This window comes from Pelodiscus sinensis, chromosome 3, assembly GCF_052426305.1.
Source record: "Pelodiscus sinensis isolate ZL-2025 chromosome 3, ASM5242630v1, whole genome shotgun sequence".
Classification (NCBI taxonomy): domain Eukaryota; kingdom Metazoa; phylum Chordata; order Testudines; family Trionychidae; genus Pelodiscus; species Pelodiscus sinensis.
Window position 1 is genome coordinate 22887528 of NC_143054.1, and position 27232 is coordinate 22914759.

General features: G+C 42.0%; 1 protein-coding gene across 2 annotated transcripts in view; it reads left to right on the top strand.

The window, feature by feature from the left end:
- Positions 1–27232, top strand: part of SMC6 (structural maintenance of chromosomes 6) — a 118013-nt gene that overhangs the window by 49462 nt on the left and 41319 nt on the right. For both annotated transcript variants that reach the window (XM_075923451.2, XM_075923452.2), the window contains exons 18-21: positions 3783–3918; positions 7378–7458; positions 10294–10464; positions 21417–21554. In XM_075923451.2, the coding sequence (XP_075779566.1) occupies positions 3783–3918; positions 7378–7458; positions 10294–10464; positions 21417–21554 (526 nt within the window). The remainder of the gene's footprint in view (positions 1–3782; positions 3919–7377; positions 7459–10293; positions 10465–21416; positions 21555–27232) is intronic.

Sequence of the window (27232 nt, forward strand, 5' to 3'; positions counted from 1 at the left end):
TCAGCCTCTCCTCATAGGTCATATGCTCCAGCCCCCTAATCATTTTTGGTTGCCCTCTGGGCCCTCTCCAATGCGTCCACATCCTTTTTGTAGTGGGGGGCCCAGAACTGGACACAGTACTCCAGATGTGGCCTCACTAGAGCCGAATAAAGGGGAATCTGCTGGCAATGCTCCTCTTAATGCAACCTAATATGCCATTAGCCGTCTTGGCTCATCCGCTGTAACCCCCTGGTCCTTTTCTGCAGAACTACTACTTAGCTGGTTGGTCCCCAGCCTGTAACAATGCTTGGGATTCTTCCATCCCAAGTGCAGGACTCTGCACTTGTCCTTGTTGAACCGCATCAGATTTCTTGTGGCCCAATCCTCCAATTTGTCTAAGTCACTCTGGATCGTATCTCTGCCCTCAAGCATATCTACTTCTCCCTGTACCTCTCCCCCTATCTTAGTGTCATCCACAAACTTGCTGAGGGTGCAATCCATCCCCTCATCCAGGTCATTAATAAAGATATTAAACAAAACCGGTCCTAGAACCGAACCTTTGGGCACTCCGCTAGAAACCGATCACCATCCTAACATCGAGCCGTTGATCACTACCCACTGGGCCTGGCCTTCTAGCCATCTTTCTATCCATCTTACTGTTCATTTATCCAATCCACATTCCCTTAACTTGCTGGCAAGAATATTGTGGAAGACAGTATCAAAAGCCTTGCTAAAGTCAAGGTATATCACATCCACTGACTTTCCCACGTCCACAGAGCCAGTTACCTCATCATAGAAGCTAATCAGATTGGTCAGGAGTATCTTGTATAATAGATTCATATTCTTGACTTCCTTCTTAATTGTTTTTGAGCTTGTGGCATGTGGATATGGCCCAGTTACATGGGATTTGCAGAGCCAGTATTCTATGAGAAATCTAGTTACCTTCCTTTCATTTTGCAATCTTGGTCAAAGAGCAAGCTGAAGGGTCTCTCAAAAAATACTGTGAAATTGCGTAATGCTTAGGTTGAAAATAAGATAACTTAGTGTTTCTATTCCAAATGCCCTATGTTAAAAGGGTTGTAGCTATTTTGTTAGGACATGTCTATACTACAAAATTAAGTCAAGCTAATTTATGTTGGCAAACAGCCACTGCAATAATTGCATTGACTATGCATGTTGTATTGTGTTAGTGGTGTACATCCTCATCAAGAGTACTTGTATCAATTGTACTGTCAGTATTGGGCATTTTGGGATAGCTTCTGAAAACCAATAATAGTCTATATAAGAGTAGTTTCTACACTGTTGCTGTGTCAACCTAACTACATCATCATTGACTGGATTTCTCAAAGTATACTGCCTCTGCAAATCCAATGTATTTGGGCCGTATCCACATGCCACAAGCGCAGAACAATTAAGAAGGAAGTAAAGAATATGAATCTATTATACAAGATACTTCTGGAAAATATGTATAGTAAAGCTCCGATGGTCCGGCGTCAGATGGTCCGGCACTCCTGATGGTCCGGCACCATCAGGAACCCGGAAGTGCTCTGGGCAGCTGGACCATTGGAGCTGATCTGCCCCTAGCTTCCCTGATTCAGCCACTGCTAAAACTGACCAGCGGCTGAATCGGGGAAGCCGGGGCAGAGCAGCTGGGGCGCTGCCCCTCCGGGCTGCGGGACTAACCCGGCAGCACCCCAGCGGTCCACGATGCAGCCGCTGCTGAAACTGATCAGCGGCTGACTCCAGGAAGCCCGAGGCAGAGCTGCTCTGCCTCGGGCTTCCTGGAATCAGCCCCTGATCAGTTTAAGCAGCGGCTGACTTGGGGACACCTGGGGTAGAGCAGCTGGCGTGCTGCCGGGTTGGTCTCGCAGCGCCAAGGGTTGGCGCTACCAGACCAACCCGTCAGCCCCTCAGCTGCTCTTCCCCTGGTGTCCTGATTCAGCTGCTGTTGAAACTGACCAGCGGCTGACTCTAGGAAGCCGGGGCAGAGCAGCTCTGCCTCGGGCTTCCTGGAGTCAGCCGCTGGTCAGTATCAGCAGCAGCTGACTTGGGACACCTGGGGCAGAGAAGCTAGGGTGCTGCCGGGTTGGTCCAGTAGCGCCGAGGAGCGGCGCTGCAGGACCAACCTGGCAGCATCCCAGCTGCTCTGCCCCAGGCGTCCCCAAGAGCAGCTGGGGTGCTGCCAGGTTTGTCTCGCCGCGCCAAGGGTCGGCGCTACCTGACCAACCCCGCAGTACTCCAGCTGCTCTGCCCCAGGCATCCCCGATTCAGCCGCTGCTGAAACTGACCAGCAGTGGCTGAATCAGGGACACCTGGGGCAGAGCTGGACTATCGGAAAGGGAGGCTATGAGGGGTCTGGAGTGGCATCCCTCCCCACCCCAGACCGCTCATAGCCCCCCCCCCCCCTTCCGATAGTCCGGCAAATCTGATAATCCGGGACCCACTGGGTCCTAAAGGTGCCGGATTATCGGAAGTTTACTGTACTTGATTTAATAAGATTGGATAAGAATTTTTTGGTAGGTCAATGTAAGCTGCCATGTGTTGACTTAAACTGTGGTGTTGGCCAGACCTCAGTTCCAAGCATTTGGCTGAGCTACAGGCAAATATATGTAGGCATCTTGATTATTCTGGAGAGTCTACTTTTTCAAAACAGCAAGCTTTAAAAGGAAACCAGCATTTACTCTTGAAAGATTTCAAAGGTGGTGGTGGTAACTTTTTTGACCACCCCAATTAATATCATTAAAATACTTTTATTTTTGGGACTAAGCTATAATGCAGATAGTGTTGAATTTAGAATGTATTTAAAAGAAGTCTCTTTAACTAATAACACAATGATATTTAACGGTTTTTGCATTCTAATAACTTTTTGCTCTTAAGATGGTGTTTAGTATTGGTATTTTTTCCGTTTAGATTATTAAAATAAACCAGTCACCTTCTCTTATTTTGATAGTCAGTTTCTAGTCCACCACTTCTTTCAAGTTTTCAGTTGTTACCAAAATACTACAATATTTTTGTTGCAAATTCTGAGAGTAGAGAGAGAGGTTTGTCTTTTAAAAGCCCAAGTCTCCTTTAAAATGTAATAGAAAGGATAAGTGTGTCATTTCATTTAGTCTTTTATGTTATAAAAATTGTTTTATTAGTTCTTATACTATAAACATTATTAAACATGATCTCAATATAAGGTTTAATCTGTTGTTTCTTTTAAATATGAACACTGAAGCCCATATTGAAATATGCATGCAGAAAGTGATTTTTGCTGTCAGCTGAGATGCTTCTGCTACAATTTCCAGTTACAAAAGCTATATATGAGTATTTGTCCACTATATATGAAGGTTATCCAGAATGTCTGGTTTTTTCCAAGTGAATTTACTGCTCGCTAAAGTGCTATATTGACTCTCCTAAGGACTGAAATTCTTCTTAAAAAAAACAAGTGTGGGAGGCGGAAAGCCAAGTTTCTCCATACTAACTAGTGACTATTTTAATTGATTTAGAACTTTGGTTGGAACAAAGTAACAATCTGGCCTTAAAGTGTGTTAGTTCAGGTACTTATTTTTTCTGCTAAGTCTGTAAAGAACAATTCTTAATAAGATGGTAGTTTAATTGACATGAGTGCAGTACCCACTAGGGACTGAACAGAGAATACAAAATAGCTGTCTGATGATAACCAATTATGAATTAGTGATAAAACACTCAATCTCTCATATTGGTCAGGAGAGCCAGTATCAGAATGCTAGTTTTATAGCTATTATTTGGTAGAATTTGTAATTGGAGAGTATATGATCTTATAATAAAGTTTGTTTTAGTCACTTGCAGAAAGAAGTTGAAAACAAAATGTCACAGTTATCATCATCTCAGCATTGTTTACGTGCCACTGAAAACGAGACAAGACAGAATGAAGAGTATCTTAATCACCATCGTAGAAAACAAAAAGAATTGCAGGTACAAATATTTAATAGTAAATGCTAAATTAAATGCAGCTGTTTTAGCCTATTGTATTAGTCACCATGCACTTTTAAACAAGTGATTTTCATTTTTTTTTTTCACAGAACGAAAGCATGCTTTTGTTTCAAAATGTGCAGAGTCTCAGGCTCTAGTGTCATTGCGTTATGAAGCTAGTATTCTCCCCTTGCAGTTTTATAAATGCTCACACCACCATATTTTTATGAGTTTTCCCGAGGTAAATTATTATTAAAAGTTAGGGTATTCACTTTCCTTGTGTGACCAATATAATAATTACTGTTTTCTAGAGTATGTATCTCTGATCCTTAATCTATTTTTTAAAAAATGTCATCACATTCAATCCTTGTTTGAAGAAATCATAAACATCTTTAAGTTCTCTTTCCTTCACTCTTTAATAATATTGTGACATTTTGTTGAGGGGCGCATCCCCCCTCTGCTTTGGGGCCACCTGTCCTGGCTCTCTGATTGGCTACTAACGCATACACGGCCCTTGCAGCCTAGTCATAAAGTTGTTCAGGTCCCTCTTTCGGGATAGACTGTCCTTGAGGCCTAGTCACCAGAAAAGCCTCTCCCAGCCAGGGGGTTGATTGTCCAGGAGAGGGAAAAGGGTGGTAGCTGGACCTGGGCCCTCCCTCTCCACTGGGTCCCAGCCCAGGGCCCTTTAGGTAGAAACTATGGCTCCTGCCTGCTCGGCAGGGAATCCAGCCGGTACACACCGAGCCACGCTATTAGTCCTCTGCCCTGGGCTGCTTCCTACCACACCCTGGTACCCCCACAGTCTTCTGGCTTCCCAGATTGGTCCTTACTGGGGCTGGCGTTGAGGCTGCAGGCACTCCTGCCTCCCAGGGGCTGGTGGTTTGTGACTTGGCTCCGGGGATGGCTTCAGGCGGCGACTCGGGTCTCAGCTGCTGCAGAAATACCTATTCCTTCCCCCAGCAGCCTTCCTCGCTGCAGGGCTCTCTGCCGTTATACTTGGGCTCTGCTGGGAGATGCCCAGCAGAGCTGGATGGGCCTCGGCTACTCCCCATCCTTCAGTGCGGGGTCTGTCTCTCCTATCACACACTTCTTAGGGTTATTCAGCGTTTTGAGGCACCTTGCTAACATCTATTTTTTAATGTGAGGAACCCTTCTCTGTACCTGCTAGGGTCAGCTCCTTGACTCCAAACTACAGGCGACACCCCCGCCCCCCTCTCCCCCCACACACACATATGCAGGCTCATGCAGCTGATAGTAGGCATACTCCAGTCCCCAAAACCTTCGACTAGTCCCATGCAATGTTGAGCCCCCCACATTGGGTATTCACATAATTACCAAACCTATTGTTCCCAAAGGAGCAGTACATTACAGCTTAACACAGAGATGCATAATGGACAGCACATAGATAGATACATAACAAAAGTCAAGTATACGTTTTATTTAATAAAAAAATAGAGAATCAAATGATAAACAAATATAGTATACCCGCACTTGTCATAATAGTATGGACTCTCATAATCAGGCATTAGGATAATCAAGAAAGTTTAATCTAATAAAAGAAAGTTCTTCTTCACACAGCGTGTAGTCAACCTGTGGAACTCCTTGCTGGAGGAGGCTGTGAAGGCTAGGACTATAATAGAGTTTAAAGAGAAGCTAGATAATTTCATGGAGGTTAGGTCCATAAAAGGCTATTAGCCAGGGGATAAAATGGTGTCCTTGGCCTCTGTTTGTCAGAGGCTGGAGAGGGATGGCAGGAGACAAATCGCTTGATCATTGTCTTTGGTCCACCCTCTCTGGGGCACCTGGTGCTGGCCATTGTCGGCAGACAGGATACTGGGCTAGATGGACCTTTGGTCTGACCCACTACAGCCATTCTTATGTTCTTATGTAAGAAGTCAAAAGCCGTTTATCCAGTCAGCAGTCGGATTGTCGTCCTCCAGAGCCATCTTCCTGGCGGTCCTAGTTAAAGGGGTGCTCTCCCATTACTCCAGACCCTGACTGGGACTGCAAAGGTCTCCCTGCAAGGCTGATAACATGTCTTTGCATGTTTAAGATACAGAGGGAAGCTGCAGACCTGTTGAGCCAGAGCAGAGCTCTCTAGCTAGGACCACAGCTTTCCTGCACTTTGTACTTCAAGGTGCTGGTGGGTGTCAACAGCTGTACAGCAGCACAAGAAGCCTTCTGCAGCTCTACTATCATGGTCCCAAAGCTTGCTCACTTCCATGACAGTAGGCTTCCTACACTCCCATTCAGCAGCAGGCTCTCTGCTATGTTATCTGAACCTCCACATTATCTGAATCCCTTCCTTGTCCTCCCTCAGGCTAAATGATGCATCCTATGGGACAAGGAAGGAATTCAAATAATGCAGCAGTTCTGATGATAGCATTTTGAATAAATGTGAGTATTCTGTATTGTAAACAAAGGGATACAAATAAAATAAAATCATGTGACACATACTAGTGCCTAACCAGGGGTGGGCAATAATTTTTAATGATTTTGGTAAATGGTTAAGGGCTGCACTTCTGTGGAGAGGGTCTGGGATGGAGGTTGGGTACAGAACGGGACTGGGGTGTAGGAGAGTGTGTGGAGTCTGAGACGAGTCTGGAGTTTGGGTGAAGGAGGAGGCTATGATCTGGAGCAGTGGCTTGGGGTGCTGGGTCCAGGAGGGGGTGTGGGTGCAGGAGAAGACTCTGACCTGGGAGAAGGCTATATGAGGGAGTGCAAGGTCTGGGAGGGAGTTGTGACCTGGAGAAAAGGGGGGAAAAGAGGTACAGAAGGTTTTGGGGGTGACCTGGGGCAGGGAAACAGAGTACGGAGTCAGGAAGGGTGCAAGAGAGGATTCTGGCCTGGGGTAGTATTTGAGTGGGTGTAGGGTCTCGGTGGGAGTTGTGACCTGGAGGAAGCAGGGAGAGGGCATACAGAGGGCTTGGGTGGTAACCTGGGGCAAGTAGTTGGGAGAGAAAAGGGGTGGGGTACCAGAGGCAGACTCTGGCTGGGAGGCACTTACCTATTTTTAGCTTCGCTTATGAATCTCTTTCCAATCAGTCATTTTTCTTCTTCTCTGAATGCCTCTTTATAGTAGGCTAGCATCTACAGTTCAGTTATATCGAGCAATGATGGTCCAGTTACCAAGTAAACAGTTGCTTATGTATGGAAGTATGTGTACTAAAGTGCACATAAGCAGTCATACGAGTTCATGGAACAAAATTAAACTATTGGATTTTTTAAAAGTAATATACAGAAGTTTTACTCAATTTTTTTTTCTCCCTCAAAAAAAAAATTTGGCTTCATTGTTGGGAGTGTGTTTGTTTTTTTTTTTTAAATGTATGTAATTTTCAGGGGTTGGAATAATATAAGATATCTCCTTCTCCTCCTTTTCCTTCTCTTTGGATCAAAATGTCCTTGTTGTAATATGGATTTTGTACCTGTAATGTGCTAAGAAAAAATTGTTTCCTTTTTCAGTTCAAAATAAGAAGACTAAACATAGAAATAACTGATCTTGAGAATGTAGAAGAACCCCAGTCAGTAGACATCTCTACATTAGTAAGAATGATTACTGTATTCTTTCTCACATTGATGTATAATACTATTCTTTAAATGCTAGTAATGATAATTTGTGTTTGGCTAAAGCACGTCTTCCACAAAAGAACATATCTTGATCTGGAGACTACGGATGCATCTACACTGCACCATAACTCAAATAAGATACTAAGATTGAGTTATGCAAACTGCTATCTTATTTCAATGCTATTTTGAAATAGCTTATTTAAGCATTTGGTACTGTCTACACAGTGCCAAATTTTGAAATAAAGCGGTATTCTGAAATGTTCCTTATTCTTCGTAGAATGAGGTTTACAGGGGTGTTGGAACAGTGAGCCTGAAATAACGGGCTTGCTGTTAAGACACGGGATAGCTATTTCAGGATACTTCACTATCCCAAAATAACTGTGCAGTTTAGATGTACCCAAAAAGAGAAAAAATCCACCTTTTCTCTTTGTTCCAATAATTAATCATCCTCGTCTAAAAAAATTAATATATTTAAAAATTGTGTCTGGCTTCTAGATTGTTTGTCTGGTTCAGTTTCCAGATATTGGTTCTTGTTACTTTTTTCTGTGCTAGATTAAAAAGCCTATTAGTACCCAATAGTTTCTTTGAATCACCCCTCAATCATATTTCTGATAAACTAAAAAGATTCAGCTCTTTAAGCCTCACAATACATTTTCTCTCACCTTCATATCATCTCTGTCACTTTTTTGTACGCTCTCCAATTTTTCAATATTCTTTTAAAAATGTGGATGCTTGAATTGTACACAGTGTCAGTTTCATGGTAACTTCATCTGTTTCTCTTCCTTGGTCCACCAACAGCACCCACCTTTTGGCTTTCAGCTCCAAGTGTCACTTCTCCTAGGCAGAGATGAACATCTCACACCCCACTGACCAGGAATGTTAAAGCTACATAGCTCCCTTATTTACACTGTGAAGCTTGCTTGCTTACTATGACTTTTAAATCTGACTGAGTTCTGGTTCTCAGTTGGCAGTCTCCCATTCTGTATTCTGCGTTCTTTGTTCCTTGGTGTATAACAACTTTTTACTACATTAAAATACATCTTATTTGTATAGACCCCAATTTAGTGGCGATCCATATTGCTTTGTAGGACTTTCCTGCCCTCATTATTTACCAGTCCCCTAATCTGTTTCATATGCAATTTATTATTTACTTTGAGATAATCACTGAAAATGTTGAAGAGTTTTTCTCCTGTGCCTGGGCAAATGAGGTAACTCATTTTGTCTAATGTTCTCTTTACAGACCAAGATGACTGTAAAGTCATCTTCATAATGACAGCATTCTTTTAAATTGTAACATGATAACATTGGCCCTAGTACCAATTACAGCAGAGCCCCACTAGAAATATATAGGGTTGCTAACCATCCAGGATTGGCCTAGAGTCTCCTGGAATTGGCATCAGTCTGCCAGTTACTATTGAAAACAATCCTGGAGATTTTAATAGACTATTTTAAGAAAATGACAGTAGATAATGTTGGGGAAAATATCTCCCGACATAGCTTTAGTCAGAGCTGGCAACCCTAGAAACATCCCATTTAATAATGATTCCCTGTTTCGAGTTACTTTTAAGATCTGCCAGTCTGTCCTTAATTTATCATGTAGTTTATAAATATTGTGTAGTGTGGTACTAAGTCAAATGCCTTACATAAATCTAAGTATATGACATCTGCCCAGTTACCTTGATCAGCTACATTTTTGTTTTTATTAAAGGTTTGTTTGACTAGTTATTTTCCACGAAAGCATGTTGACTAGCATTAAAGATATTATGCTTTTAATTGTTTATTAATTAAATGCATGCCAGCTTTTCCATTGTTTTGTTTATGACTTAGATCACTCTAACCTGCCTGTAGTTAACTGTGTCATTGTGTTTGCCCTTTTTAAGTATTGACACATTAGGATTCTTCCAGTCTTCTTGAATTTCCTTGGTATTTTAAGATTTATTAAAAATGAACATCAGTGCACTAGAAATCACTTCAGCCAGCTGATTTAGGCACTGTTGGTGCAAATTCCTTTCACCCATTTTAAGTTGTGGGTAGTGTGTAGTTTTTTATCTAATAGATATTCCTCTTCGTCTAATGGACTGGAAAAAAAGCTTCATCCCTCATGTGATACAAATACATCATTCTGCTTCTTTCCAGGACAGCACAGATATGTTTATGAATTTATGGCCATTCAATAAACTCTTCTTAAAGAATTATCACTTTTTTCACTTTTTTCCCCCCCTCCACATCAATGTCTCAACTTTTCTCAGCCCTTTTTGAAGCTGTGCATTTGTGTGTGTGTGTGTTAATATTACTGGTGGGGGCTGTTCTCTGTTTGCTCATATTGAATGTAATAGTTCACGATAACTAGTTTGTAGTCGATCACCAACATCCAGTGATTAACTCATTGGTATCCAGGAAATTATGTTCAGAATACTTACTTCATGTTTAGTGTAACAGTTTTTGTGCTAAATCTTTCATCTGATTTTTGAAACTCTGATGTTTTAACATTCATTGTATGAGACCTCAGCAAATGTCTCTTAAATTGAGTCCCTTGAAACAAAATTTTTCTTTCCATACCTTATAGATAGGTGCCTGAGGAGTAACTCAAGTTCTCATCTTTCATTTGGTGGTCTTCAACAACTCCCAGCAATATCCCCCTCCTGGGTGTGCTAACCTATTGATGCATATTCATTCTTATTATAGAGTTGAATACATTGTTGCATGTAATTTCACAGCCATAAAAGTAATTCTGAAATTAAAATCTTGTGCAGTGACCAAGAGTGGTATTTTTTTCACTTAATTTTCAAATCTGTATTTATATGCCAACAGGAAGATGAAGCTCAAGAGAACAGGCATAAGATGGAATCTGTTAAGCAGGATATGCAACAACAAAGGGGAAAAATGGAAGAATTGAAAAATATTCTACGAGTGGCAGAGCATAAACTTGAAGAAATTAAAGAAAAGCTTCACCAAGTAGAAGAAATAGCTAGTCCAGTTAAGGTACAAACTGTGCAAATATACAACTTTTAAAAACATACTTGTTTCATTTGTTGACAAAAATAGTACCAGTTTTTAAACAGGGGAACAAAGGACCTGGGCAATGATTCCAGTCTGCCTAAATTCTGTATCTGGAAAGATATTGGAACAAAGTATTAAATAATTAATTTGAAAGCACCTTGAGAATAATAGCATAAAAGCTAGTGTGTCAAGAACAAATCATGTCAAACCAACCCAATTTCTTTCTTTGATAGGTTACTGTCCTAGTTGATGCAGTGGGAGCTGTACTCATGATTTATCTTGATTTTTAACAAGGCTTTTGATACAGTCCTACATGTCATTCTCATGAGCAAACTAGGGAAATATGAATCTAGGTTATGTTACTATAAGAGCAATACCCAACTGGTTGACAGATCATAATCAGGATAATTATCCATGATTTGCTGTCAGACTGCGAGGATATATGTAGTGGACTCCTTCAGGGATCAGTCCTGGATCTAGTACTGTTCAGTATTGTCATTAATTACTTGAATAATGAAATAGAGTATATGTTTATAAAATTTGAATGTAACTTCCAGCTGGGACAGTTTGCAAGTGCTTTAAAGGTCAGTATGAGAGTTCAAAATCACCTTGATACATTCTGAAATCAAGAGGGTGAAATTCAATGAAGTGCAAGTACTACCCTTAGGAAATTAAAAAATAATAATAACTCAGAACTTCAAAATGAAACACAGCAGACTAGGTTAGTAATACTATTGAAAAGGGTCAGAGGGTCTGGTGTATCACAGATTGAATATTAGCCAACAATATGAAGATGTCAAAAAGACTAATATTCTGGTATTTAATGACAGAAACACTGTATGTAAGAAAATAGAGGTTATTGTTTTGTCCTATTTGGCCATTGGAAGGCTTCTGCTGGAGTAGTGTTTCTAGTTTCAGGCACCCCATTTCAAGAAATGTTAGGACAAACTGGATATAGTCCAGAGATAAGCAAAAAAAAAAAAAAAAAATGATGCACAAATGTAGAATAGCTTGCCTGGGAGGAAATGCTAAAAAATGGTTGTGTTCAGTTTTGAGAGAGGAAGACTGAGTGAGGAGCAGTGTGACAGTTGTCAAAATATGTTAAGGACTGCTAGAAAGAGAATTGTGATCAATTGTTTTTTCTCTGTCGGATAAAGGGCAAGAAATAATTGCCATAACCTTCATCAGAGGGAGATTTAGGTTAGATATTAGGAAAAGCTTTCTAACTATAAGGATAGATAGTTACTGTAATACGTTACCAAGGAAGGTTATGAAATCTCCACAGTACAAGGTTTTTAAGAGAAAGTTAGACAAACATCTTGTTAGCAGTGGTCTAAATATACCAGTGGTCCCCAACCTTTTGGGGCCGCTCACGTGTCCAGGGGCAGGAGCTGCCCATGTGCTCGGGGCCGGCACATGTGCCGCGCGCCCGAGGCAGGGGCCGCCCATACGCTGTACGCCCAGGGGCTAGCATCGCACATGTGCCACGCGCCCATGGCAGGGCCGACCCAGATCATTCAGTGGACGCATATAAATGCCCCTGCGGGCACTGCATTGGGGACCACTGAAATATACTTTGTTCTGTGTCAGTGTAGGGCAGGGATGGGCAAAATATAAACAATGGGTTGGACCCTGTCTGCTGCAGTCCTCGGCCACTCAAAGTGGTTGGCTGTTGGGGCATGTGCCTCTAAGGGCTGTGTTGTTTGTGTGCAGGAGAGATTTCGCTCACTTCCCCTGCCACCAGCACAGTCATCACACTTCCCATTGGCCGGAAAACTTAGAGATATTTTCATTTTCTGGAGCAGGGGAGCTCTGAATCCATGCAATGTCTAATAATTTGATCCTATTATGTTTGAAAGGCGGGAGATGGTTTACCAATTCTCATCAGTCTAAAGCCAAGGTGGGGTCTGTGGGGTCTTATCTGTTAGCAGCAAAGATGTATGGCGTAACAAAGAGATTCAATAATTTTCTAAGTTAGGAAAATGGAATCCTCCCAGAGAAAAGGGAGCTGTACTTTGTTCAAGACAATATAGGCCAAGGTTGAGCCAATAACGGCCCGCAAGCCAGATCCGGTATACCAGATTTATCTGCTAGCAGGCCCCCACACTACTGTATTTACCTGAGTCTCCACAAGTACAAGGGATCACAGCTCCTGTTGGCTGTGGAGCACTGTTCCTGTCCATTGGGAGGTGCGATTGCCCATACCTGCGAATACGTAGGTAAATATAGCGGCAGTGACCTAACCCTGGTGAACCACCACCATTTTGTTGCCTGCCCCTGGTCTAGGAAGGACAGAACCAGTCGTGCTGGTAGGAAAGTGGCATTATATGTGAAAGAAAGCATAGAATAAAATTGAGTAAAAATCTTAAATGAACAAAACTGTTTCATAGAATTTTTATGGATCATAATTCTGTGCTTTAATAATATGAATATAGCAGTAAGGATATATTACTGACCACCTGACAAAGATGGTGATAGTGATTGTGAAATGCCAAGGGAGATTAAAGAAGCTATGAAAATAAAATAAACATCAATAATAATGGGTGATTTCATCTGTCATATTGACGGTAAATGTCACTTCCGGGAGATGAAGTTTCTTCATACCTTAAATGACTACTTCTTGGAGCAGCTGGTTTTGGAACCCGCAAGAGGAGACACATTTCTTGATTTAATCCTAAGTGGAGCTCAGGATCTGGGTCAAGAGGTGTATACGCCTGTACCACTTGGAAATAGTGACTATAATATAAATAAATTTAACACCTCTGTAGCAGGAAAAATACCACAGCAACCCAACACTTTAATTTTAAGAAGGGGAACTATACAAAAATGAAGTTACATAAACAGAAATTAAAAGGTATAGTGCCAAAAGTGAGAACTCTGGATATAAATGTATATCCTAAACTGGAAAAAAAAAAAAAAAACAGTAGGAGAACAAAAAAGTGCTATTGAGGCTTTACAACCAAGCAAAAAATGTGTAAACTTGCATTAAAAAGTGAAAGTTAAATCCTAGAGGGTATGTCTATACTGCACACTTATTTTGAAATAAGCTGTTTCGGAATAACTATTCCAAAACAGCTTATTTCAAAATAGCATGTCTGCATAGCAGGTAAGCCTCAAAATTAGTCTGAAGCAGGCTTCCCTAATCTAAACGTGCTATCTCTATTTAGAGCTCCAGGAGACACTGGCAAAGAACAACTTAGAATGGTCCTGATGGGGAGCTATTTCAAAATAGCAGTAGTGGAGTGTCTACACACGCCTTATTTTGGAATAGGTGTTGTTCCTCGTGGAATGAGTTTTACATTTTGAAATTATTTCAAAATAATGGAATGGTTGTGTAGATGCTTGCATTATTTCGAAATAATGTTAGTTATCTCGAAATAACGGTGCAGTGTAGACGTACTCAGAGATGAAAATAGGAAGGAGCATAAACTTTCAAATGAAGTGTAAAAATATAATTTAGGGAGGCCAAAAAGGAATTTGAAGAACAACTAGCCAAAAATTCCAAAAAGTAATAGTAAAAAAAAATTTTAACATCAGAAACAGGAAATCTGCTAAACAACTAGTGGGAGCTACTGAATGGTTGAGATGCTTAAAGGAGCACTCAGAGATAAGGTCATTGCGGACAAACAAAATAAATTCTTAGCATTTGTCTTCACAGGTGATGATGTGAGAGAACCTGAACCATTTTTTTTAGATGACAAATCTGAGGAACTGTCCTAGAACTTTGTCCAGTTGCACAGCAAGAGCTTTAGCTACATGCATCTGACGAAGTGGGTCTTTGCCCACGAAAGCTTATGCTTCAACACTTCGGTTAGTCTATTAGGTGCCACAGGACTCCTCGCCGCTTTTACAAATGGTGTGTCTGTCTGTCTCTGTCTATGAGTACATTCGCTCAAGAATACATCTTGTCGGGGACTCGAACCCAGACGGCTTCGGTTCGTTGTCTGACTTCAAAGAGACAGGCAACACCAGCAAGGTCCAATCACAAGCTCTTTATTGAAGAGTGCACACAACAATAGAGAGCGGCCCGTCTCCAAAGAGAACCAGCCACGATTTCAGTAACAAGTAGGTTTATATAGACAGTTCCGTCACGTCATAAAACATTTGCCCAAGCAACCCACCCCCCTTAACTAGTTGGAAGCTTCTAGTGTTCATGCATACCTAGCCAACTATACATCGTGGCTTTAAGCAATTCATAATGCATCAGCAACTTTCTTATCAGCCCAGAAGACAGGTACCAGACAACAAGGAGACAGGGAGTTAGGAACAAATGGAGGGCAGAAACAGGGAGTTAAGACATTGAGGAGTCAGTTTAAGATCAGAGGGAGAACAGAAACAGGGAGTTACCTTATCAGTTCTCAAAACAAGCTGTTCCTCATCACAGCAGGTACAAGAATGCAGCTTTTCACTTATCTTACTTTTGCAACTTAAGCAAGTATGTAGGACGCACCCCTTGCTTGAACCATGTCTCTAGTTCTGCTCTGGGACTATTCAGAAACCTTTGTCAGCTTCCTTTTGATCTGTCTTAGCATAAATAAAATAAATAAATATTGGAGATTGCTTATCTCCTAGAACTGGAAGGTACCTTGAAAGGTCATCAAGTCCAGTCCCCTGCCTTCACAGCAGGACCAAGTATCATCCCTGACAAATTTTTGCCCCAAATCCGTAAGTGGCCTCCACAAGGATTAAACTCACAACCGTGGGTTTAGCGGGCCAATGCTCAAACCACTGAGCTATCCCTCCCCCCAACTGCACTGGGCCCAACTAGGCCCAATCTTCTAGGGCCTAACAATCTTATATATGATAAGAGCTAGGATCACCAAATTTGGTATTCAGCTCCCTCTTTTCATAGAGCAAGTAAGGGTTTTGTTGTCCCAGGACAACAGGATGTACATGGAATTCGATTGTTTCTCATAAAATGAAAAGGGAGGGGCTTCTCAAGAGGGAAAGTTATACTGCAGAATGACCACAGGGAGGCTAAGAGGAGGAATAAGAAGGCTACAACCCCATTAGGCGAGCAGGGACAGAGAAAGGCACATCTATCTACTGTGTTTTTCAGAGAGTTTGTCTGTGCATCTATCTCTGAGCTGTGCTCTGTGGGCCTCATGTAAACAAAAACCAACCTCCATCATTAAAATAGGGCTCAACTCCAAACCAATCCCCTTCTATCCAGGAGCTAGATTATGTGTGAGCGGCTAGGGGTCACCCAGGAAGGTGGGAGGCTATGTGGCTAAGGACAGAGGAGAACAGCAGGATGCAGTCTGATGTGCTAACACCACTGTCAGCCTGCATGAATATATATATATAGAGAGAGAGGGAGAGGTGAATGAATCTAGGTACATGTTGAACCTCTCTCATTCTTGTCCAGGACTCTGGTCTGGCAAGATCCCTGGTCCAGCAGGATCACAAATGTTACTAGACCACAGATCCCTGGCCCCAGTGGTTGAGAGTGATTGGGAGCAGAGCCTGTCTGATCAGTGGCAGGCTGCAGGGTCAGTGACCTGGGTGTAGATAGCCCTGAGAGCAGCTGGTGCTGCTCGGGACAGAGAAACCTGGGAGCAGCTGCCACTGTGTGGGGCTGGGAAAACCCTGGGAGCAGAGCCAGGCAGGTGAGCCAGAGAATGTCAGGCCTCTGGGTACCCCTGGAGGAACAGCCACGAGGGGAGCCCTGGGAGAGCCTGGACACCTGACCTCCCCATGTCCAGCAAATTCCCTTGTTCGGAACCACTCCAATCCTGAGGGTGCTGGACAAGGGAGGTTCAACCTGTATTAAAGTTTGACAACTTTTGGTAAAATTCAGCTAGGGAGCTGTCTGTGCCACTAATCTTTCCAACTTTTATTTCATTTAGAGTCATAGCCAATTCTGCAGTTTCTAAACTGACATCCAAAAATTCATTGAGCCATAGATGTGTCTATTGGAAAAAAAAGTTCTTAGGACATCTTTATTGATTCCCTCTTCAGCGAAATACAGTTTTGAAATAAACTGTTTAAATTGTTAATATCTGCCTATTGTATAATTTATTGCTATTTCAGAAGCCTCTCACTTAGTCATCCCTATTAAAGTTGCTTCGTTATTAAGTTTAAAGTTGTTCAGTGTTCTAACACCCACCACACAGCCTGAGTACATCTTGCCCACTAGTGAATCCTGATCAATACCTCTCCCTTCCTCTCCATGCCTCCTGCCTACCACAGTCAGCTGTTTCTGGCTTGTTAGGAGGCTGGGAGAGAGGGAGAAGGATTGAGGGTGCAGCACTTGGAGGAAGGGGCAAGAAGAGGCAGGGTAGGAATTGGGTCTTTAGGGGAAAGGGCTGGAGTGGGTGTAGGACCTGAAACAGAGCTGGGGGATCAAGCGCCACCTGGCAGTTTGAAAAGTTGTCACTCGTGGCCTCAGAAGTTATGGCTGTCTGCAACTCTGCAAGGATGTAGAGGTCCAGTGTCTGTGCATTGTGTGTCCCAAATGTACCATGCAGCCTGGCAGACTGGTTCTCTTAGGAGACAACTGGTCTCCCTTGCACCGTGGAGTATGAAGGGGCATTGAGTGACTAACTGGAGTAGGCATTCATGTGATCTGCTGCTCAGAGACTAGCAAAGATATCCCCATCTAGTGCGAGAGAAGGATGCAACATATGTGCTGTTGCTCTGCTTGGCTCCTGTGTCAAGCCCAAACCAACAGTGCACCCAGTGTAGCATGTTCAAGCTCCGTGTCCGCCCTGCCTTTGGACAGCCACCTCCAGCTTGGTGATGAATGGACCTGGCACCCTTGGGACATAGGACAGATAAGGGGGGCCCAGAATATAGGGAGCCACCACCAACTTGGTGATGGATGGACCAGGTATCACCAGCTTGGTGATGGATGAACCAGGGGACCACCCTATGGGCAGGTGGCGTATGTGTGCATTCAATGCAAGGAGCTCCTGGCCCTCAGAGACTGCATACGAGCTTTGGAGACCAGGGTGACTAATTGGAGGAGCTAAGGGAGGCAGAGAGGTATATAGATGAGGCTTTCCGGGTCACTGTATAACTGTCCCACCTCTAGTCAGACAGTCCCAGTGCTGTTAAGGAGGACGCAAGGTTCAGGGAAGGATAAGTGTCAACTGGAACACAGAGAAATGATCCTATAGTTGGGACCTTAGTTTTTAAACTAAGGGCTGGGGAAAACCAATGAGTGTGGAGGAGCACATGGATCGGACGGAGACATCTCTTAGCGAAGGGTCTATTAATAGAGATTCTCTGTGTTCTAGTCAGGAGGAGAGGATGGAAGTATGGGTCAGATCAGATGAGACAGTCAAATGAAAAAGAGTCTAATACATCAGGAAATGACAGATAGGTAAATAGTGACACATTTTTAAAGTGCTTATACGCAAACTCTAGAAGCCTAAATAATAAGATGGGTGAACTAGAGTGCCTAGTTGTAAAGGAGGATATTGATATAATAGGCATCACAGAAACTTGGTGGAATGAGAAAAATCAGTGAAACAGTCGTACAAAATATATTGAAAGGACAGAACAGGTCGTGCTGGTGGGACAGTGGTATTATATGTGAAAGAAAATTTAGAATCAAATAAATTAAAAATCTTAATGAGCCAAAATGTTCCATAGAATCTCTATGGATAGTAATTGCATGCTGCAATAATAAGAATATAGTAGTAGGAATGTATTATTGACCACCTGGTCAGGACAGAGAGAATGACTACAAAATGCTATCAAAATTAAAATCTCAATAATAGTTGGGGATTTCAGCTGTCCCCATATAGTTTGAGTACATATCACCTCAGGACAGGATGCAGAGAAAAATTTTTTGATACCTTAGACTGCTTCTTGGAGCACCTGGTTATGGAACCCACAAGGGGAGAGGCTATTCTTGATTTAGTCCTAAGTGGAGAGCAGGGGTCTAGTCCAAGTGGTAAATATAAGTTGTATTGCTTGGAAATAGTGACTGTAATGTAATAAAATTTACATCCCTGTGGTGGGAAAAACACCTCAGCAACTCAATACTGTGGCATTTAATTTCAGAAAGGGGAACTACACAAAAATGAGGAGGATAGTTAAACAGAAATTAAAAGGTACAGTGACAAAAGTAAAATCTCTGCAAGCTGCATGGAAACTTTTCAAAGACACCATAATAGAGGCCCAAATTAAATGTATACCCCAAATTAAAAATAACAGTAAGAGAACCAAAAAAGTACCGCTATGGCTTGGCTTAACCCAGTAAAAGAAGCAGAGACAGATAAAAAGACATTTTAAAAAGTGGAAGTTAAATGTAGTGATGAAACTAGGAGGATAAATTTTCTCAAATTAAGTATAAAAATATAATAAGAAAAGCCAAAAAAGTGAGTTTGAAGAACAGCTAGCCAAAAGTCAAAGTAATAGTAAAATGTTTTTTAAGTACATCAGAAGCAGGAAGCCTACTTAAACAACTAGTGGGGCCCTTGGGTGATCAAGATGCTAAAGGAGCACTCAAAGATGAACAAGTCATTGTGGAGAAGCTAAATGAATTCTTTGCTTCAGTTTTCATGGCTGAGGATATTGGGGAGATTCCCAAACCTTGAGCCATTCATTTTAGGTCACAAATCCGAGGAATTATCTTAGTTTGAGGTGTCATTAGAGGAGGTTTTGGAATAAATTGAGACACTTAACAGTAACAAGTTACTGGAACCAGATGGCATTCACCCAAGAGTTCTGAAAGAACTCAAATGTGAAATTGCAGAATTATTAACTGTGGTTTGTAACATTAGGGCATTTACTAAGGCTTATATAGTTTCTCTGGGGAATGTTTAGGATCTGTGCTGTAAAGACAAATGAAAGTTCTCCTGTTTTGAAACTTTCACCTTGTGTGTGTCACCACTCAAACACTCAGAGGGATAGGCGTGTTAGTCTGTAACTGAAAAACCTTAAAAATAACAAATGGCCCTGCAGCACCTTAGAGACTAGCAAAACTCGGAGTAGAAGACTCAGAACAAATTAACATATGGCTTCAGGGTTTGTAGACAGATGCCTGTTTTCAAGGGCTTGCAAATAAGGTTTCATCCTACAAAACAGTTAGCACACCCAGTACTTGCTACTTCTGACTCACAAGAGCCAGAATTCTGCCACATAGCAAAAACCTGGCCTTATTGCAATGTAATATACCATATTAGTAACATAGGATTTTAAAAAAATCATTAAGATCAGAATTTTAGATATCTGCAACACTCCAAAGAAATTGTGATAAGAATATTTTTCTTTCTTACCGTAAGCCATTAACACCCATGTAAACTTCGTTTGAACTGTAATAATGCAAATGTCCTCCTAGCAACACATACCCATACCCACCCCTCATGGAACCTGTTCTTTTCCCCACACACACACACCCGCCGTCTCCAATCCAGCCAGAGAGGACTGCAGCAAGTGAATCAGACACCCCAAACAAACTGCCCCCTGCCTCCACCTCCCTGCAGAAATGCCAGCACCCACTCACACCCTTTTTCTCCCACCATCCCCATGCAGTCAGCCCCTTATCTCTCCCTTCCCAGGAGGCTTGAGAGTGTTGAGTTTCTGCCTCTTTCTTCTCGTGCAGATGACTCTCCAAACTCCCTTTCCCTCTGACTCCACCTCATCCAATAGCTCCCTCTCCTCTTCCTCCCCCCAGCCACTTATTCCCTCCTTAGCTCCCCTTTTCACTTACTCTCCATTCATCTGCTTGCTTAGTGAGACAAAACCCTTCCCCCTACTGGTCAGCTGAGCTCCCTACCTTCACGGGAGCTTTGAACTTGTGAGCGGAGCTCAGAAAACAGCTGTGCAGGCACACAGCTTACAGGAAACTTAAGTTACTAATATCATAAAAAAAAGTCTAACAAAGCACCAGTCTGCAATAAAGCGTCACTATGAAAAAACGGTGGAGATGGATTGGGTACATTCTCAGAAAAGATGGAAGCTCCATCACAAAGTTTGCTGTGCACTGGACCTCTGAAGGCAAGTGGAAGTGAGGATGACCTAAGACAACATTGCGCTGGATCGTGGAAGTAGAAATGAAGAGCATGAATTGCACTTGGGGCAGTATTGAGAGGCTGGCCAGTAACAGACAGAAATGGAGGACCTTTGTTGCTGCCCTATACACCAGTGGGCGTAAAGGGCAATGATGATGATCAATAAAGCACCATCAAATAAAGAAGTGATATATAACAACTAATCAAATGATAGATTTTACTTTGGAACTCCTTTCTTGTGGGAGATGATTACACAGGAGAGTCACATAAACTGAAGCACAGCCTTGTGTGGGCCAAACAGCCTATTTTAATAAGATTTAAAATCACCTGCATTGATTTATATTTTAAATTCAACTTGTTTTGTGAGTATTTAGATAAGTTAGTTTTATGTGTGGTATTTTCTGTGTACATACTTGTGTAAACTAGAATGACACAAACATGACAACAAAATGCTAATGAAGCGGTTGTTAATATATTGTGTAGAGACAAGCCAAGAGTTTTACAAAATGCTGTACTGGGCTGTGTATGGCCCAGGAGTCATTGATTGGGCCCCCGAGTTAAGGCAAACGAAAGTAAATTAATCATAACCCTTCAACACCAATGGACCTGAGAGCTAGAGGGAGGAACTAACATATTTGTATCAACTAGCATCCTTTCATTTGTTTAGTCATATCAGTTCTGGAAAAGCAATACCTAATTCTTTATGGTTGTCTTTTGTGGTGAGGGAGGATTTCACAGGTTTTTGTGGTTATTTATTTGCCTCCTGAGGGAACTGAATGATACTATCTTCTCACCATTCATAAGAATGGCCATACTGGCTCAGACCAACGGTCCGTCCAGCCCAGTGTCTTGTCTGCCGAAAATAGTAACTGAAGATATCCCCCCATTTTAAGTCAGTAAACACTGGGGAAGTGTTCGTAGATCTTCCACAATGAGTTTAATTGTGACATTGTGTTTTGCTCCCAACAGGATGAATTAAACCAAGCTGACTTAGAAGTGGAAGAGAGTAAACGCCACTGGCAGCACTATGAAGAGAAACAGAAAAAGCTTTTGGCATCCATAAAAAAACTGAAAGAAGAACTAGCTGCTAAAGAAAAAGAATTAAAGGTATGAAGGTTTTGGATAATTTATAACAGACAAAGGTGTATTCAAGATCCATTTATTAATCAGCAGTTCCCTCTTTTAAGTGAAGTTTCTGTTATTTTAAAACAAGTGTCCTTGGTCTAACCCTGAGTAGTTAATACATCTATTTTGCATATTATTGTGCATATTTTAGTTGTCTTTAAGCATTGATGTCTACGTTAGGTAAAAATACCTTGAAGTGTATGGGGTCTGTTTTGTATATGATGTGTGTCTTAATGAAACATTACTGTTTTTTTAAACGTGCCAGTTAACTTAAGTCTTTCTGCAGCACATCATCTCCCACAGTTCTCCTCTCTCTGCCACTCATAGGCTATGTCTAGGTGTATGTCAACGGAGCCATGTAAAATAGTTTATTTGGCATAAGCAAAGAAGCGGGGATTTAAATAATCCCTGCTTCATTAAAATAAAAATGGCTGCCGCGCTGTGCCGATTATCAGCTGATCCGGCACAGCCCTGGCAGTCTAGACGCGCCACGGTCAACAAGGGAAGCCTTTAAGGGAAGCCTTTGTTGACAAAGGCTTCCCTTGTCAACCGCGGCATGTCTAGACTGCCCTGCTGTGCCAGATCAGCTGATCGTCGGCGCAGCGGCCATTTTTATTTTAATGAAGCGGGGATTACTTAATCCCCGCTTCCTTGCCTATGCCGAATAAACTATTTTATATGACTCCGTTGACGGAGCCATGTAGTCTAGTCATAGCTATAGAGGCAGGTTCAGCATTTTGGTACCACATGGTCTGGCCACACCTACTTTGTTCTTGCACACAGCCAGATGGTGGTGGTTTCTTGTGCTCCTGTCTTCCCTCCTACTTTAACTTTTCTGCCCTTTAACTTTCTGGTTTTTGGCAAGGGAGAACAGTCTTCTCCCTCTTTGGCATTCCTCCTTCTCCCTGTATCAGTTAATCCTTCAGGGTTTAACTCTCCCCAGACCTCCCATACAGCATCTTCCTATGGGCTCCACCACCATTTAGAGACGTGGCAGAGCAGAAAAGGAAGCAAGAAGTCAAATTAAAAAGCGTGTGTGTTAGAAGCAGGAAACTTGCTAAGCAGCCAGTGGGGCCAGTGGACGATCAAGGTACTAAAAGAGTACTCAAGGGCAATAAGGCCATTGAAGAGAAACCAAATGAATTCTTGGCATTGGTTTTCATGGCTGAGGATGTGAGAAATGCCCAAACCTGGGCAATTCTTTTCAGTTGACACATCTTAGGAAATGGCCCAGTTGAATCTCATTAAGGGAATTTGTGGAAGAAATTGCTAGCCAAAAGAGTAATAAGTCACCAGGACCAGATGGTGACCCAAGAGTTCTGAAGGAACTCAAATGTGAAATCACAGAATTGCTAACTGTGGTCATTAACCTATCATTTAAATCAACTTCAATATCAGAAGACTGGGCAGATTGCAACTAGCTTCATAGTAGCTTTAACAAAAAGCTCCAGAGGAAACCCTGGCAATTACAGGCTAGTAAGCCTAACCTCAGTATTGGGCAATTTGGTTGAAACTGTAATAAAGAACAGACTTGTACTCCTTGGGAAAGGGTCAATATCGTTTTTGTAAAGGGAAATCATGCCTCACTAATCTACTAGAGTTCTGTGAGGGAGTCAACTAGGATGTGGACAAAAGTGATCCAGTGGATATAGTTTACTTAGATTTTCAGAAAGCCTTTGGCAAGGTTCCTCACTAAAAGCTCTTAAGCAAACTAAACTGTCATGGGATAAGAGGGAAGGTCCTCTTACAGACTGATAACTAGTTAAAAGATAGGAAAAAAAGGGTAGAAATAAATTATCTGTTTTCACAATGAAGAGAGGTACATTAGTGTTCCCAAGGAGCCTACGTTGGAACTAGTACTATTCAGCATATTCACACATGCTCTAGAACAGATGTGGAGAGAGTAAATAAGGAAATATTATTTTTCTTCTCATAATAAAAGTTCTAAGGGTCAGGTCACCCAATGAAATTAATAGGCATCAAGTTTAAAACAAAAGAAGTATTTCTTGCACAGGTTGTGCATTGTATGAACTGTGTCAGGGGATGTTGTGAATGCTAAGATTATAACAGGGTTCAAAAAAGATCTAGATAAATTCATGGAGGATAGGTCCATCAATGGCTATTAGCTAGGATAGGCAGGTATGGCATACCTGGCTTTTTTGGGCCAGAGTCTGGAAGTGGGTGACAGAGAATAGATCACTGGAGGATTACCTGATTCGATTATTCCCTCTGAGGCATCTGGTGTTTGCTCATGTCAGAGGACAGGATGCTGCACTTTATGGACCTTTGATCTCTCTCGATATGGCTGTTCTTATTTAAATCCAAATCGTTGTGTATATATTAGGCAACCATCTCAGGCTCAGCAGATAGTGAGTTGTGTCCAGCTTGCATCCTTCTCTCTCTCCCTAATTCCATTAGGTCCAAAGGCTGTGAGTTGAACAGGCAGGTGGGATGGCCTAGCCACCAAAGCAGCTGTAACTCCTTCAGAGGATGACCAACTGCAGTGCAGAGCAGGTAGAAGCTCCAAAAGCAAGGAAGACCCTGATTGCACAATTCAGCGGGTAGTCCCACTCTCTTGCAGAACAAAGCGGGGAAACTTTCAGTGCTTCCTTAAGCCTGAAAATGAATCCCATGCACCCTGGAGAGAAAAACCAAATTTTTTTTCAGCCCCTTTCTCTCAAATTTATCACAAGGACTCTGAAAACTAGTTCCTTTGTCTCATACTCAGAAAGAATGTGTCCCAGTGAGAATGCATTTGACAGACCTCTTGAGGTCCTAGAGAAGGCAACCCACAGAAAAACCTCACCAAAATGACAGCACAGCTTGATTTAAAAATTGCAGGAGAATACACTGCAATCCTTGGTAAATTGTTCCTATGGTTAATTGCCCTCACTGTTAACAGTTTGTGCCTCATTTCTAGTCTGGCTTTGTCTAGCTTCAGATGGATAATATTTTGTCTTTCTCTGGGAGACTAAAGATCCCATTTTTAAACATTTGCTCCCCATGTAGGTGCTTATAGTCTGTAATCAGGTCACCCATTAACCTTCTCTTTGTTAATCTAAATAAACCCAACTCTTCAAGTCTGTCATTGTAAAGGCATGCTGTCTCATTCTTCAATCATTTCCATGACTTCTCTGAATCCTGTCCTATTTATCATCCTTCTTCTTGCGGTCACCAGGCCTGGACTCAATATTCCAGCAGCAATTGCAGCAGTGCCAGATAAGGAAGTAAAACAGCCTCTCTGCTCCTGCTCAAGATTCCCCTGTTCATGCACCCTGGGATCACATTAGCTTTTTTGGTCCTGGTGTCACACCATGAGCTTGTGTTCAGCCAATTTTCCTTCACAACCCTCAAAACTTTTTTAGAGTCAGTGCTTCCCAAACTATGACCTACATTTTTTATTCCTGGACATTTACATTTACTTTTGTCTGTATTAAAATGGATAGTGTTTGCTTGCATTCAATTTCCCAGTTGATCCAGTTTGGCCTGAATCAGTAACCTGTCCTCTTTATTACTTCTCCAGTTTTTGTCATCTGCCACTATCATTAATGTTTTTGTTTTCTTCCCAAGCCATTGATAAAAATGCTAAATAGCATTTGGGCCAAGAAACATTTCCAGTGGGATTCATTTGGAAACACTCATTTGATGACACATCCTCTTTCACAATCATGTTTTGAAGAGTAATTTTAATGTGCACCTCTCTAGAGTATCGTCTACACTTAAAGGTGCAGTACCTTCTTCAATTAAGAGTTGGTAGAAGCAGTTCCAACACCCGACAGATGAAGGGATTTTTATTCCAATTATTTCCATACCCAGAAGTGAACTGGGAGTTGGAGACTGATTTTCAGTCAATAAATTCATATTCAATGAATTCAGGATGGTTACCTTTGCCACAATTATACCAACTCTAGACAAGGGACTGCTTCTCAGTCCTTGATCGTCAAGATATGTATTTTCAGATTACAATTCACCCAGCACATAGATGCTTCCTCAATTTTATGATGGACTCCAAACACTGTCAGTAGAGAGTGTTATCATTTAGCCCTTTCACGCCTTCGTGAGTCTTAGAATTCATAGGAGCACTCCTAGATTCTATACTGTCCAATTTAGCCCCTGTGACATCATAAGAACCTGGCTCCAAATCCTGGGACAAATGGCAGTCACAACATGCCAGACTCCACCTGCATTGCCTCGAGAATTGGCTCTCTGCGGTATATACTCTTTCCTGTGACAGACTAAATAGAAGTGTTCTCGGTACCACAATATGTTGTCACCTCCCTGTATTGGTAGATGTAAACATAAAATGTTGCTACAGGGAGTCCCAACATGTGGTGTTACAGAAACCTCCTTCATGGGATGGAGAGCTTTTATGGGACAGCACACTTTTCAAGGCAAGTGATCCCTTCAAGAGCCTAAATCACACATGAATCTCAAAGCAATACACAATGCTTGTCACCACTTTTTATCACTTACACAAAACAAAACTGTATGAATTCTCTCTGAGAACAATGTGTGTATTTTCCATATCGACCTCCGGGGTGGAGCATGAGCTTATTACTTCTGCATGGAAGCCTTCAAACTATGGAATTGGTGTATCAAACACATTACACCTATGGCATCCTATCTACCAGGCTCTCATAACACCACAACAGACAAACTTAGCTGCCATTTCTCAGAGCTACAAGTGGGAGATGAACCCCACAGTCATTCAAACAATATTTCACAAGTGGTGATAACCACACATCATTCTCTTCGCAATTCACAAGAATCACAAATGTCATCAATTCTGCTCAAGAGCAAAATCTGACCACAGATCAGAGATGCCTGTCTTCTCATATGGCCTGCATCACTCCTATATGCCTCCTTTCCTACATACCACTAATTCACTGAGTAATTCAAAAGGTACATGAAGACCAACCACACATTCTCATAATACCAACCTGTCCCAGACAGAATTTGATTCCCTTACCTCAAGCACCTGCTGCTTCGCAGTCCTATATTACTACATTGACCAGATCTCCTGTCACAACACTACAGTTGCCACATCCAGTAGTGTTTCACCTCAAAGCTTGACTTGCTGTATGGTTTCCATCATGCTGAAAAATCCTGCTGCAACAGAGTAAAACGCATATTAATAAACAGCTCGCTGCCCCACAACCAGAAATGGAGGTGTTTCTCCACATTGTGCCAGCAACACCAAATGCCACCTACTACAGTGTCCCTCTCTGCAATACTTGAATATTGCATCACCTTAAGGAGTCGGATCTATCAGTTCTGTTACGCCCATCTATCTGCTGTAACAACATGCCACAAACCAATAGAGGGTTCTTCCTTTTTTTCCTACTCAGTTACTAAACATTTCATGACAGGGATCCAGAATATATACACATTAATATGGGACCTCATGCCTCCCTGGGACTTCAGCTTTCTTCTCAAAAGCCTTATAAGGGCCCCCTTTAAGCCACATGCTCTCTTCTACATATGTCTATGAAGGTGGTGTTTCTAATAGCAGTCAAGCTGGCCAGACAGGTAGGAGATATACTAGCCCTTATGGCAGATTCTCTCCCCCACCCCCACCCACACAGGAGGATAAAGTGACACTACATCCACATCCCAAATTCTTACCAAAAGTAGTTTCTACCTTCCATGATAATGAACAC